The 13,772-nt window shown below is 41.0% G+C and overlaps 1 protein-coding gene across 3 annotated transcripts in view; it reads left to right on the top strand.

Moving 5' to 3' along the window:
• The window catches only part of STARD13 (StAR related lipid transfer domain containing 13), a 299,408-nt gene that overhangs the window by 251,774 nt on the left and 33,862 nt on the right, over nucleotides 1–13,772 (top strand). For all 3 annotated transcript variants that reach the window (XM_042838691.1, XM_042838692.1, XM_042838693.1), the window contains 2 exons: nucleotides 7,993–8,064; nucleotides 10,057–10,138. In XM_042838691.1, coding sequence (XP_042694625.1) covers nucleotides 7,993–8,064; nucleotides 10,057–10,138 — 154 coding nt within the window. The remainder of the gene's footprint in view (nucleotides 1–7,992; nucleotides 8,065–10,056; nucleotides 10,139–13,772) is intronic.

The following is a 13,772-nucleotide window of genomic DNA, read 5'->3' on the forward strand; positions in this document are numbered from 1 at the left end:
TAGTGTCATCACAAATAGCTGTATTGTACAAATCAGTTGTAAGCTAAGAGGAAAAGCGATTTCAAAGGGATATTTGAAGATAGGGAAAGATTTTGGCAGTTAGGAGGAATTTATAATTCTGATCTACAGATTTAAAAGGAATATAGCAAAACAAAAAAAGGAAGCAAACTAACATGGGGCAAGGTTGCATAAAGTGTATGGATATGGAATAGTGGTTAGCAAAAATGTCAGAGTAATGGATGGTGGAGAGTTAATTTTAAAGGACTTTGGAGTGGAAGATAAAGAAAAGGAGAAAGGGAATTTCAACAGTAAATGGAAGTGGTCATGATGATAAGCTGCAATTAAAGATCTGGAGAAAATGCTGAAGGAAGGGCTGGATCTTGTTTTTGTCATATAGCTGAACCATCTAATATTGACATGACTTTTCAACATTATTTGGCTCTGTTAAACATCTTTGCTGTGTTTTTAATGTAATGTCTGAGACTTTCAAATGTCTGAGACTTTCAGATAAACTTGGTGTCCGTGTCTCATTGCATTCTCATATTTAGGTGCCTGACTGTGCCAAACATCCATCACCTGTACTTCTGGAGTTACTTAGAAATCTGCAAAAGGGCAGATGACTTTAGGTGAATACTGTTAATATAGACACAGTATTCCCAAACCTGTAAGGTTTTTTGTCTGGTGAACCTGCTATAAATGTCAGGCCTACCAGTTTAACTGGTATCACATTAATTCGGGAAAGGAATTTGTCATAATCCTTTCACTCAGGAGTTAAACTGCTAATTCCTGGCTGGAATGACAGACTTTTCTTCTTGGGAAACACAGCCTAGCTGAAGGTGAAAGCGGATGAGGAGGAACCCATCCACCCTGGACTATATGGACTTTAGCATGTAGAGTACAGAAGAGAACAGAAGAATTGTCACAATTGATCAAAGAAATACTTCATATGATCCCAGGCTATCTCTGAGCATAAGAAATGTCAGTGGCTCAGAAGGAAAAGCTGAGTAAGGGGTTGTCTAACCAGGAAAAAGTAATCTGATAGCATTGTTTTTAATTTGGTTTCATTTATTCAGTTCAGGAGAATCCTTTTTCAAGTCTGAGGTGGCCGCACTCAGATAAGACTAGAGCTCACTTTTAAGCCCACTCAATCTCCTGATCCCAGTGTCCTTTGACAATGAATTTTATGGTTGCTTAAAAAAAACAACTTATCAGTTCACATCGCTGTCTTTCTTTTTTCATTCCTTCAGTTTCATTAATCTTCCTGTCCTTGTGCTACAAAGCATAGTGAATAGAAGCTCTCAATTTCCTATTTTCATATTACCCATGATTTTGTACCCTTTTATCATAACCATTCCTTATTCATCTGCTCTCCAAGGTAAACAGTCTCAATCTTTTCATCTTTCAGTGTATGAGATTTTTTTTCATGTCCATAAATAACCATGCTTCCCACTTTCATCCTTTCTAAAAAGTCAGAGTATGAATGGACATCATCTGACTATTATTCACCAAGTGTAAAGAGCTACAGAGAAAGAAACCACTCATGAGCTTGAAAAGATCTTTTTTTTCTCTTGACATTTGAATTATTTTCAGCCATAGTAATTTAAAAGGTCCATATTTTATTGTATTATTACTGGTACCACAATACTCTGCAAAAGCTTAATGTCTATTAAAATAATGCTTTGACAGCTTTATTTCTTCCTTGGTTGCAAAACAGAATCTTGCCTCTAATAGTAATTATACAGCATAATATAAAGCAATTCCAATGAAATTCCACTTTTGAAAACGTTATTACCAGGATTTATTGAAGAGCATGCACCATAGTGTAGTAATATAATACAAATTCATTGTATGCTTATGTTTTATTTTATTTGTGATAGATTAGTGCTATAAATGGTAATTTTATGGTTACAGTTGCCTTTGCATTATTATTGGAATCCATCTGGAAAAATCCTACAGAGTGGGAGGAAATGGGGCAAGCCGTAAGAGCTCAACCTGAAAGCCTTCTCTCAGATGGAGGTCTTGGGAAATTATGCTAAAAGCCTAAATAATTTCAGAGACATCAATGTACTTTACATAAAAATTTATGCTGTCCTATAAATAGAACTTACGAATTTTTCCATTTAAATAATTCTGTTGGCTATAATGCAAGATGAAAACATTACAGAAAATTTTGCCTGTTTTTACTACATTGCACTGGCATTTTTTCCTTAGGGAACATGAAAAGATTTATATTTTTCCGTGATGTACGCCAGCCTGCCTACTGTGGTGAAGAAAGACAATAAGTAGTTAGGGGATTAACCTGCTCTTTGCAAGCTGCAGATGTGAGCCTCTGTTCTGCTGTGACCTTGGAAAGTGTTCTTTACAATTTAGCACCTAAACCCTTCCTTAAGGTTAATTTCTTTGCTCCAAAGTGACTCAGCAAATGCCACTCATTGGAAGCCTGTCAGTCTTCAGTGTTATGTAGTAGCTGAGTGACAATGAAGTGATGCATTTAGGTATCTCAGAACTTCAGAAATTTGACATTTGGCCTCCAGGCAAGATTTCTGAAAGTGTTGGTATCTGAGGAGTAACAAAGACTTATTTTAATGGGTGGTTAAAGGAATCACACTTTTCCCATGAACCCAATCTCTGTCCTGCTCATGTACTTTTGAAGTGCTCTAAATCATCATCTGAAAAATAAAAATAACAGCAATATGGATCTGGATCTTAAAGAATATGAGATGGAAGAGCAAGGGAGCAGTGGGAACCGCTGAAGTATCCCCACCTTGGGCTGCAGAAAGGATCTGAAACACACTGGATCTGCTCTCACACAGCCCCAGCCTTTCTATCAGATCCCATCTGCCCCCATGAGTTCACCATGCAGGTGACATGGCTTTTGTGTGGCATGGCATGTGTACAGGGCAAAAGGGATGCATTCAGCTCAGCTAGGCAGGGCTGGACTCACCCACACAGTGCCTCGAGCATGCCTCAGGTGTGAGATAGGATTAATGTTTTGTCCCTCAGTACTGTCTGTTTCGCCTTTCTCACAGCTGCACTGGGGCTAGGAAGTTCTTAGGCCCAAGGCTGAGCTGAGCCTCCCAACTGACCCTAAAATGTTAGGTAGACATTGTCCCAACAGCTTTCTTCATCTTGAAGGAGTGGATAAAACAAGGATTTGGATCCTTTGTTTCTTTAATTAATGAAGATGCAGTTAACACGTACTAAATTGAGACACTTGGAGGCACTGGGTCAGCTTGCTAATCCTACAGCATTCCCAGATTTTGGCGTTAGTCTTCTGCCAGCTTAGAGGGTTAAAAGATCTCCATTGGATTGGCCAAGAGTTGATATGTCATAGAGGGAAGTAGGAGAAGGAGGCAGCAGGGTGGGGGCAGGCTGGTTCCTGTTGGGAATCTCTGACTGCTGGAGTATTCTGGTATCAGGCACCATTCAAGCAGTTCTTTAAGAGTTTGTAACAATATTGGGTGAGAGAAAGACTGCAATCCACCATTCCATTTCAATTCCAGAATAGGCAGAGCATTCACAGGTTGTGTGGGCAATGAGTGCAAACCTAGCACCAAACATGGACTTGAAGTCATATCCCAGCTGTGCTCTTGCCATCTGTCAGGATTTTTGGGTGAACCTCGCTTTCCTTATTTCACTTTGCTTACATCTTAAATAATTGGAAAGAACTGATGTGAGATTTGCACTTCAGTCTCTGCTGTGCCATGTGTGCTTTGGGTTATTGTATCAGTGTCTCTGATACGCATTTAATTTTATACACAGTGGGACACCTCCAGGAAGATTAAGAACTAATCCTGAAGGAATAAAAAACCACATAAAACCCAATGGCATGTCTGATTGAGGAGGAGGTTTTAAGCCACTGATTGCATATGTGCACTGAAAGGTTTGGGTAAAGAAGGAGGCAGCTTCTGAGGTGCCCCTGGTGCAAGATATGAGGAAGGTCGGCAGTGACGTGTGAAGGGGACTTTGCATGAGCCACCTGGTATGTGCTGGTGGACCAGAGGACCTGGAGGCCATCATCAGCCTGATCTCTGTGGGTGCTTTAGGAGGAGGTTTAGTGGTGAATTTGGTAATGTTAGATTATGGCTGCTCTTGGTGATCTTAAGGGTCTTTTGCAACCTAAATGATTCTGTAATTCTATTGTTATGTCTCCCCAAAAATGTGGCTGAAGAACTTTTGACGAAGTGAATATCAGCTGTAACTTGCTACAAAAGAGGAATGGAAAGAGTAACTTGTTTATTGCCAAGCTTCAACTAAAAGCAAAAAAAAAACCCCTGAGAACTCTAGCTATGTAAAACATACTGATGCATGTCAGTATTTGCAGGTGAGTTATTGCCTTGCCTCACTAGTGAATGTCATTAGCTGCTACCCAAGCAAGTAGAAAATTATCCATGACTGTTTTTCAGGCAGTAGAACAGTAGAGTAGTGCATAAGCAAAAACCCACTATTCCATCAGCTGGGCATGCAGCCTTTTGGTCATAGAACCCACAATTTCACTTTCCCAAATTCCTAGCAGAAGCCAGGAGATGAAGTCCCTGAGGCTGGGTTTGTAAGCTTCTGTGGCATTCAGCACAAGTCTGGGAGCCATGTCCTTGCTCAAATCACTCTTCTCAGTGTGACAGCCCTTCTTTATGCAGTTGACGACCTGTGAACACATGTAGTTTTCCAGGTGCTTGCAGGATTGCACCAAAGCAGCACAGCTGCCACAGGCTGGCTTTGACAGCTGCTTTAGCCTGAACGTGGGAGCAGAACCACACCAATACTGCCAAAAATATTTGTGCAACCCTCCATTGACATCTTCAGTGAGGTCTTTGTGGTGCTCTGCTCATCTCTTCCCAAATAAGCCTTGGCTGATGATTAACTAGCAAGCAGCAAAAAGCGAATACAGAATATTAAATTGAGCATCTCAAATTGTATTTTAAGCATTAAAATATCCTGTAATGAAAAAATACGTATTGCATACTGAACCATTACTTGGATTACATGCCCAAGGTGAGATAACAGAAATCAACTTTCATCTCTGCTGAAGGGCAAATGCTTGTGCCTTTTCACTCAGATTTGAATAGCAGCCAAGTGGGGAATGACTGAAACAAGTGGCTTTAACAAGGAGAAATTATCCGATGTAAGCAAAGCCATCCTTTCGGCTGGGCACATTGCACTTCTCCCTGTTTGCTCTCCTCTGAGTAAGACCTAGAAGCAAAAGAGTGAGGGGAACTGGGCAGTGATACATGTCTGAGGCACAGTGTGCTGAAAGCTACTTTTGCAAATCTTGTTCAAATCTGCATCTGTTTGTTTGAGGTGATCGTTCCGAAAATCAAAATTACTCCCAGTAGACACCTTCATGGAAGGGACAGTCGAAGATTTGAAGTGAATCTGTCAATCAGTTTGAGTTTGGGGGGTCACAGTATGTTACAAAGAGCCTGTAAAAGCAATGCTCTTAAACAACAGTAGCCTCAAACAAATGCTGAATGGGTGAGATTGTTGCCTACAGTTATCCACTCACTGCAACTGGAGATTTTTCAATCTCACTTGAGCTGCAAGAGGATTTCTCAGCAAGCTCCTCTGAGAGCCAACTGCAAAAAAACATTGAAATGTGATAAGCATATAAGAGCATTAAAGGGTAGCATTCTCTATCACCCGCAGTCTCTGTTAGTTGTGCTTCTAGATGCTAGAGTGTACGTACAGCTGTTATGAGTTGTAAAATACATTTTGAAATGGGATTGATTCATCCATGTTTCATGAGATTGAATTAAGCAAAAGTATAAAGCCTTGTCTTTTCTCCAAGCATTTAATAAAAATATTCAGCCTCACTGGAACATAATAGAGATGTGCTTTCAGCACACAGATGTGCAGTAGTGAGAGCCACGTTTTATGTAAGCTGCTCATTCTTTTGTGTAGTGTTAAGAACTGAATGTACTTTCCTGCTCCATTTTTTGGCCTTGACATGAGCTAATGTCAAAGCAAATGAAGACCTGGTGGCAAATCCTATTCAGCAGTGCTAATGATTGTGGCCATTGCAGAGCTGTTCCTGGCTGTCTAATCATCTTTGGGAAATTGGGCTTTTGATAAGTAGACCTTCTATTCTGAATTTTTATTTCTTCAGCGAAATTCACTGGTGTGATTCAGTGTATGAAGGATCAGAAAAAGGTGTGTGGGTCACATACTGCAGAGTGTATTCAAAGCTGGTTTTATGGTGAGCTTCAGTAGGTAAAGTCATTAGGAGGATTTGAACAGAACTGCATAGGGAAAAATTTGTGTCAGCATCTCCTATCTATAAAAGTGCATTTTAGTACAAAACAGATTTATGACTGGGATATTTTTGCATGCAAGGCAGAACATGCAAAAGAGCAACTGCGCCTGATTTTATTTTTCTAGTTCCATTGCTTGTTTTATATTTAGGGTTTCATATTATGACTGCATAGATTTCACAGCTCCAAATGTGCCAAAACTCTTGTCTGATTAATTCAGATTGAATAATAAGCAAAATAATGTCTACTTTCTTCAACACCTGAGCACTCATTCCATTCCTTAGCAGAAATACATCTAGTTTTTTGCAAAAATAAGAGGTGCAGGTATGTTTTGACTTCGATTTTGTAAAGCAGAACCAGTTACATGGTAATTATTGGTCTAGATCTGAGTGGCAAGGATGTGTTGCACAGATTTCACTGGCAATCCATGTGGATCTGGGTGTTCTTCTGTTTTTAGTTCTTGGTAAAAATTGAGTGACCCATTTATATAATATAAATGGGTTATCACAGAGGTCGAGAAATATCCATGTCTTGAGCATGGTTTTCTTCCATTCCACCATACTCAGCTATCCCTGCTGTCAGCCCCACCCTGAGGGACAGATATCTTGTCCAACTTGTCATTCCTCTTCCAAGAAGCTGGTTTACGTCATAGAATCGTAGAATCGTAGAATCATTAAGGTTGGAAAAGACCTGTAAGATCATCAAGTCCAACCATCAGCCCATCCTTACCATGCTCACTAAACCATGTCCCTCTGTGCCACATCTACACATTTCTTGGACGCCTCCAGGAACAGTGACTCCACCACTTCCCTGGCTGCCTGTTCCAATGCTTACCAATGAAAGCTGTTTGAAAGTGGAAAGCTAGTCCAGAGCAAGCTGTGCCTGTGCTTCAGGGAGAAAATAAGACAAATTGATTCATCTCCACACTGCTTAGTGCTAGCCTTCTCGAGAGAAGATTTGTCTTGAAGAGAGATAACTGACGCAGTCCCAAATAGGCTTGGAAGTGGACTAAAATGAAAGAAGAGTGAGTGCTCTGGGTGCAGTGCTGGAAGCTGCTGCCTGTCATGGTCTTTATTTCATCTGGCTGCACAGGCATACCTGCAGCGAGCAGTTTATCCTTCCTGTGTTAACAGCCACAAGAGGAAAGCAGTGTAAGTGATCTATCCCACCTATTGTAGACAGCACTTCAAAGTGAAATGAATCACCCTTCAGAAGTAACTGTCTATTGACTGTGGAGGGATTCAATGTAATTGAGTTCAGATGGCTATAGCTAGGCAGGTGCATCCCACCTGTAGCATTAGACCTGTCCAAAGCTTTTCCTGGCTTCTTTGTGAGAAGTGTCAGAGGAGGGGAAAACCTCCTCTGGCAGGAGCATGTTCCCTGTCATTTCATTTCCACCTGGCTTCATCTTCACCTTTCCCCAGCAGTTTGTCCATAGGGGAGGATAGGATCCAGGGCCACAGGCCTGGCAAGCAGCTCTCCTTCCCTATGGAGGTGATTAAAACATAACTGTCCATGTTTCATGCACCAAGCAGCTGTGCAAACCGTGGAGACCTGTGGAGGCAGGTGAATTTCTTTGATGGGTTCTGTTTTCTGATGTCGTGAAAAAATACGTCTGAGTAATAACAATTATTTTAAGCAGGGAGCATCTATTACCAAATCTCTTTGCTATTTCCTTGTAATTAGAGAACTTCTAATGCAGAATAACAAAGTGTGAACTCTTCTCTTTTCTCTTTCTCCTCAGAAATCGAAGCAAAGGAAGCGTGTGACTGGTTACGTGCAGCTGGATTCCCCCAGTATGCTCAGTTCTATGAGAGTAAGTAAGTTTTGCTCCTGTTTGTGCAGAACTGAAAGCTCAATGGGTCCTTTCCAAGAGAGCTTGCAGTCAGCCAGCTCTGTGTTTGAGTGAGTTATTGGTATGGCTGCTTCACAAAGCATCATCTGCTGGAGTTGTATGAATGCCTAAAGAAAAGTAAGATTCCTGCCCTCAAGGCCATCAAAAAAAAAAAGGGGGGGGGAGACAGCTTGTGTAAACCTTGAAGGTTAACAGGAAAAAAAAAAAGGTACAAAAAATCCAAATACATACGCCTCTTATTTTTCTTTAATTATTATTCAAGACTTTTTAAGCCTTCAGAAATAAGATTACAAATAGTGAATGTTTTTGAAGATTTCAATCTTACTGAAAAAAAGAAGATTGAAAACTCTGCAGAGTTACCAGCAGTGAACTACTTGAGCTGTGTTCAAATTTCACCTCACTGTAAAGCAACAAGAAGACATACAGCAGGGCTAACCCGGTGCAAATGGCTGCGTCCCCTCCTGAGTGCTTCTGTGGTGGGTGGATGACACAGTTGTGATCAGGATGTGTCACCACAGGACAGGGCGAGTGTTTATACTGTTGCTGCACTTAGGAGTGGTTTAGGGAGTGGGACTGTTTCTTTTCTGCTCTCCGTAGCTCAAAGCTGACAGGGAAACTGCAGCTGATCCTCATTTTTTCCAAACTGCCTATTCTGCTCTTGCCAGAGACCAGGAGCCAGCTCAGGCCCACTCAGGCCTATTAGCCAAAGTGCAGCTTTGCCAAGCCCTGCTGGACACTGTCCAGGGTCAGCTTGGGTCTGGAGGCAGCACAGCTCCTTGCACAGAGCCAAGGAACCTCGTGGGTCAGAGCCAGCTCTGCAGGGCTGGAAGTGGTGGGGAGCGCGGTGCCGAGGACACCTTTGTGGCTCCTAACAGCCCTCTGAGGGCCTCGCAGGTGCACTGCACAGAGATGCTCAGACAGCTCAGCAGGAGCCAGGTGGGCTCTCTTAAATCCATCAAGGAAGTAGGTCTAATAAACCTGTCACCCAGAGGTGACATAGAAGTCCATCTACCTCGATCCCTCTGCCCAGCAGTACCTTTTGTTACAATCAGAGTACCTCACTTCCCCTCTCCCCCAGAGAAAGGAGAGTCCAGTGCCTGCTGAGTTCACAGGGATGTTCCATCCAAAATGCAACCCATGCTGGGCTCCCACAGTCCCTCTTAAAACCAGTATGCACTCTAGACAGGTGGCCTCTCTGAAAACAAGGTCATTTTTCCAGGCATCTATTATATAAATGTTAAGCACTAATGTCTGAAAATGCTGGCTGCAATCCCTGTGTCTCAGCTTCCCGCTGCGGTGCCTAAACATGGCAGGGCGACCTGGAGTGCAGCCATCGTGCTGGAGCCCATCCCACTGTTGTGGAGCCCACTAATGTATTGCAGCCATGTCACTTTTCATTACAAATGTCAGCTTCCAGAACACTAGTCTGTTTTTTTGGCTGGTATTGGGGGTTATAATTCAGTTCAGTTTTTCATCTCTGTTATGTGAGTAGCCCTTAGTATGAAATTGTTGTTGTTGGGAGTTGTATTAAAAACAAAAAGCTCAAAATGTTCCTGTTTCATGGGAAAAGTCTATCCAGCAATTCATTAAGTTGCTCTGATGGGGACGGAGAACCTTATTGCTCATGTTGGATAATGAAAGCATGTTGGTAGTTTTCTGATCTCATTTGTTTGTGGTAGGCACCAGCTAACAATTTAATATCTTATTAAAGCCAAAGTGAAATAATGTTACTGTCTCTGTGCACAGGATGCTCAGCAATGCATTTAAGAGAAAAAAATAATAAATTAACTGAAAGGGTCACTGATACTTCCCAGCTGGAAGGGAACCAGAGCTGAGTGAAGTCAGTCTTACTGTATTTCAGCAAGCAAGTACACGCAAAGCATTTTTGTTGTAGACAATTTATTTTAATTTAAATAGCAAGCAGTCATCTTAATATTGTGTCTCCTTTTATAGACTCCCAGTTTCCAATTGACATTGCTGCAGTAAAGAAAGATCATGATTTTCTTGAAAAGGACCTGGTAGAACCACTTTGCAGGTAAATAACACCTAAAGTTTCTTTTGTGTTAATTTAAAAACGTGAGCAGGTTTGTTGTTTTTAGCACAGTAGCCTAGCACAAGAGTCAGTCACAGAATTATTAAGGTTGGAGAAGACACAAGATTTGAGAAGGACCCAAATCCAGTGGATTTGAAACCCCTTCATTTTTAACAAAGAACCAACAGTAATATGAGGAAATTCCGAGTAAGTAAAGGAGTCATGTGTGAGTTGCACATGAACAACTCTGTGTCCAAGCACATCTGAAAAGATAGAATCTCATTGCACAGAATTCTGCAAGTACTTTCTCTGGCAGAAGTCATGACTTTCATGTTGTTGTGATTCCCTTGGTACTCTCCATTTGGCACCACCAACAGAATTAGAACCAGAACCCCAGCACTGTAGCGATTCATTGGTCTGCCCTTCCCAGAGGCTTGTGTTTGCTTTTTCTTGCTTTTTGTACTCTGCCTGTGATGAATATACTGTATTGCTTTGCGCCAGTACTGCCCCCCAGGACTTAAGAAGCAACAATTCTGTGGTAGTTCTGCAAAATCTCATTACGGAGACAATGTTTCCTCCTTCTTTCTCCTGTTCTCTTCTCAGGCTAGTTTCTTTTCCTCTCCACTTGAGTAAGGACAAAGGAGCATCTGGCCCCTAAGCAAACAGGCTTTATTACACGTTATGAAAACTTGCACAACTCTAGCATCAAAATATTGAGCAAAACTCTATTTGCTCTTCTGCAATTGTGGATAAAGTCATCAGAGAGTACACATACAGTGTTCCATGGCACACTGCTCTGTGCTTGCGGGCTTTAATGAGGATGTGACAGAGGAGTTCAGAAAGGATTTCCTTCAATGATAGGAAATAGGGCTGGAAGACAGTTAATCTAGCCCCTCTTTCCAGGCCAGGAGATGCTATCCTTCCTGGAGGATTTATGATATTCTTGTGCATACCTGTCAGAACGCTTTCCCAGAACTCCCTTGCTGCAAATTACTTCCCAATTTGTGTTTTACAGATATGGGGAACAGAATATTTGTTTTATCTCTGTAGTAACCTCAATGTTTAAGAAATCTGCAGGAAAAAAAAATCTGGATCCTTCAGTAATTGCTCTTAGGAATGCCTGTAACCTTGATTAATTGCTGTTCTGTATGACCTAATGGGAAGGATTTCTATACCCCTGCCTAAGAAACTTTCTTCCCACACATACATACATCCCACTGCTTTAATCTGGAACCCCATTGCTGTAGTCCAAGAATTGAGAAGTGGTAAGAGGTTGAAGTTTCTTCCACCTATTCTTTCCCACAAAATTGAAGCACCATCCAAAGTTGCAAGTATGATCTCAGTCCCTGTCCCATTGTCATGAGAGCAAACAGTGAGTGGCTTGTCATAGCTTTAGGACTCTCACCAGCCACTCTTTTCTGAAGTACTTAGCAATAGTGGCACTTCAGTTACGATCAAAAGCATCCAAGACCTATTCAGCTAAGTGGTAACAGCTCACCTTTTGCTCTTTCAGACTGTAGACTCACCTAATATACACCTAAATGATTACCCTAGATTTACATTTACGATGATTTCTTTTTGAGTAGAACACAAGCTAGAAATTTATGTTTGTTCTTTTTTCTTTCTTTTATTGAAATACAAGACTTTTAAATATACACTAGAGATGTACTACTAAAGACAGTACTTTATATTTGCCTAAACTAAATGATATTGCTAAGATCTGCAGTAAGTAAGTCTTTCCAAGTCTTCTGAAATTATTTTATTGAAAAATAAAGGTCTTAGTGACTATCTAGTAACTTCTGTAATAATTTTATTCAGAAGATAACATTCTTTGGATTTAATTTTTGTTGAGTGCTTTTAAACAGTTTGTAGTTTAGAAGGAAATGATACTATGTATATGAGCCAGGTATAAAGAGAAGCATTATATACAGCATGTATAGATGGGAGAGTCATGTTTTCAGTTTGCAGACTTTTAATTTGCAGTAATTCAGCAGCACTAAACCTTTAGCTGAGAGTGACCGACCCATAAAAAGCAGTTGTGCCAAATGTCAAGTTTCTGCTTCACCAGAAAGAGTAAACAGTGTCAGCCTCTCCCCCTGCTACAAGCTGTGTTACTGTATTAGTAACCAAACCAATATCTTCCAAGTTTTCCAGCACACCATAACTCCTCACAGCTCAGCTGACCACAGTGTTCTACCCTTGCTTTGTTCTGTGGTGATATTAGCACAAGGTGAATGCCAATATATCCATCATTCAAGAGCAGTGGACTGTGACATGCTTTTCTGAAACAGAAAGCTAAGAAAAGGTTGGTTGTTATTTCTGTGGATACAGATTACCAGGTTGGGTGCCAAACTTCTATTCTTCTTACACCCAAAACTCCCACTGCCTTCAAAGCAGTGCATGGCCAAGCCTTTGCATTGGCTAATAGTTCATTCAGGGCATGCTAGTAAACAAAGAAGGGTACTTGTTTTTATTGAGAGGATAATTTTAAACACTGAATTTTGCTGCTCTTCTGGATTGAAATCAAGTTCTTCACCTCATTATAATCAGTTTTCTATGACATTCAATATACAAGACAGTAAGAGGCACAAATACCGAGAAACATTTTTTACAGCAGCTGGTAGTACTTTAGTCAGAAAGCCTGTAACTCCCTGCTGCAAAAGATTTCTGTGACCTTTTTGAGATATTCTAACACTCCTGCTGTTTACAATATCATTTGAAAATTTGGCAGAGCAAAGCCCAAATTGGAGGCTTTTGGGTTAGAGGCGTATCTTTTTTGCTATCAAGAGATTCCATTCAGATTTTATTGAGTAACGAACAATAGAAAATTGCCATGCAATCTGCAGGCAAGCACTGTCAACCCGCCAAAATAATAATTGGGCATGAAAATTTTATAGCTGGATCTTTGTCATTTCCAAAATAGCAGCAACAAACTCTGCTCTGGGAACTTTTTTGGCCTCTGTGATAAGAGGGTGAGAAGGAAAAGCCAAACCATGTTGTACGTTTTGTATTCAGGTAAATACAGTGACTGGGAATATAAAGAAAAGTATGAAATACAGGTTTGATACGAGGGCCCTAAAGAAGGCTGTTTAAATTTGAACTGTGCCAAACAGCCAGCAGCCTCCTTTTCCATAGTCCGTGTCTCTTTGATTGTTAGCAATCCAGAAGTCACTGTATATGGGATAGCATACTATTAGAATTTGAAATGGTGATGTATAGTTAGCAGTTAAAATTGAGTTAAAATTGCTGTGAGTCCTGTTAGGAAGTAAGCCAGGCTCTCCAGATACACCATGGAAAGTCCTGCTTTAATTTTAGTAGAATTTCCTAAATTCCGTCATACCAGAAGAAGCAAGCTAAGGGGCATTTGTATGCAGCACCTAAACATGGCTAGGAATAATAATAAAACAAAGAAACAGTCTAGGATTATTTCCCTCAGAGAGGAGTTTATAGAACTATAAAATGTGTTTGCTTGGTCATGATCCATAACAAAGGACATTTGCAGAGGTAGGAGATGCTGCAGCCAAGGTTGCTGTCCATACCAGCCCTCCCCACCCCACTGGATGTGGTACCCTGTGCTGCCTTCCTCACCGGCATGTCGCACGCAGCTGCTGAACAGGAATTCATGGAGCTCCAAATT

Source organism: Centrocercus urophasianus, unplaced genomic scaffold (genome assembly GCF_019232065.1).
Source record: "Centrocercus urophasianus isolate 14NV4802_14NV808 unplaced genomic scaffold, USGS_Curo_1.0 seq_9, whole genome shotgun sequence".
NCBI lineage: Eukaryota > Metazoa > Chordata > Aves > Galliformes > Phasianidae > Centrocercus > Centrocercus urophasianus.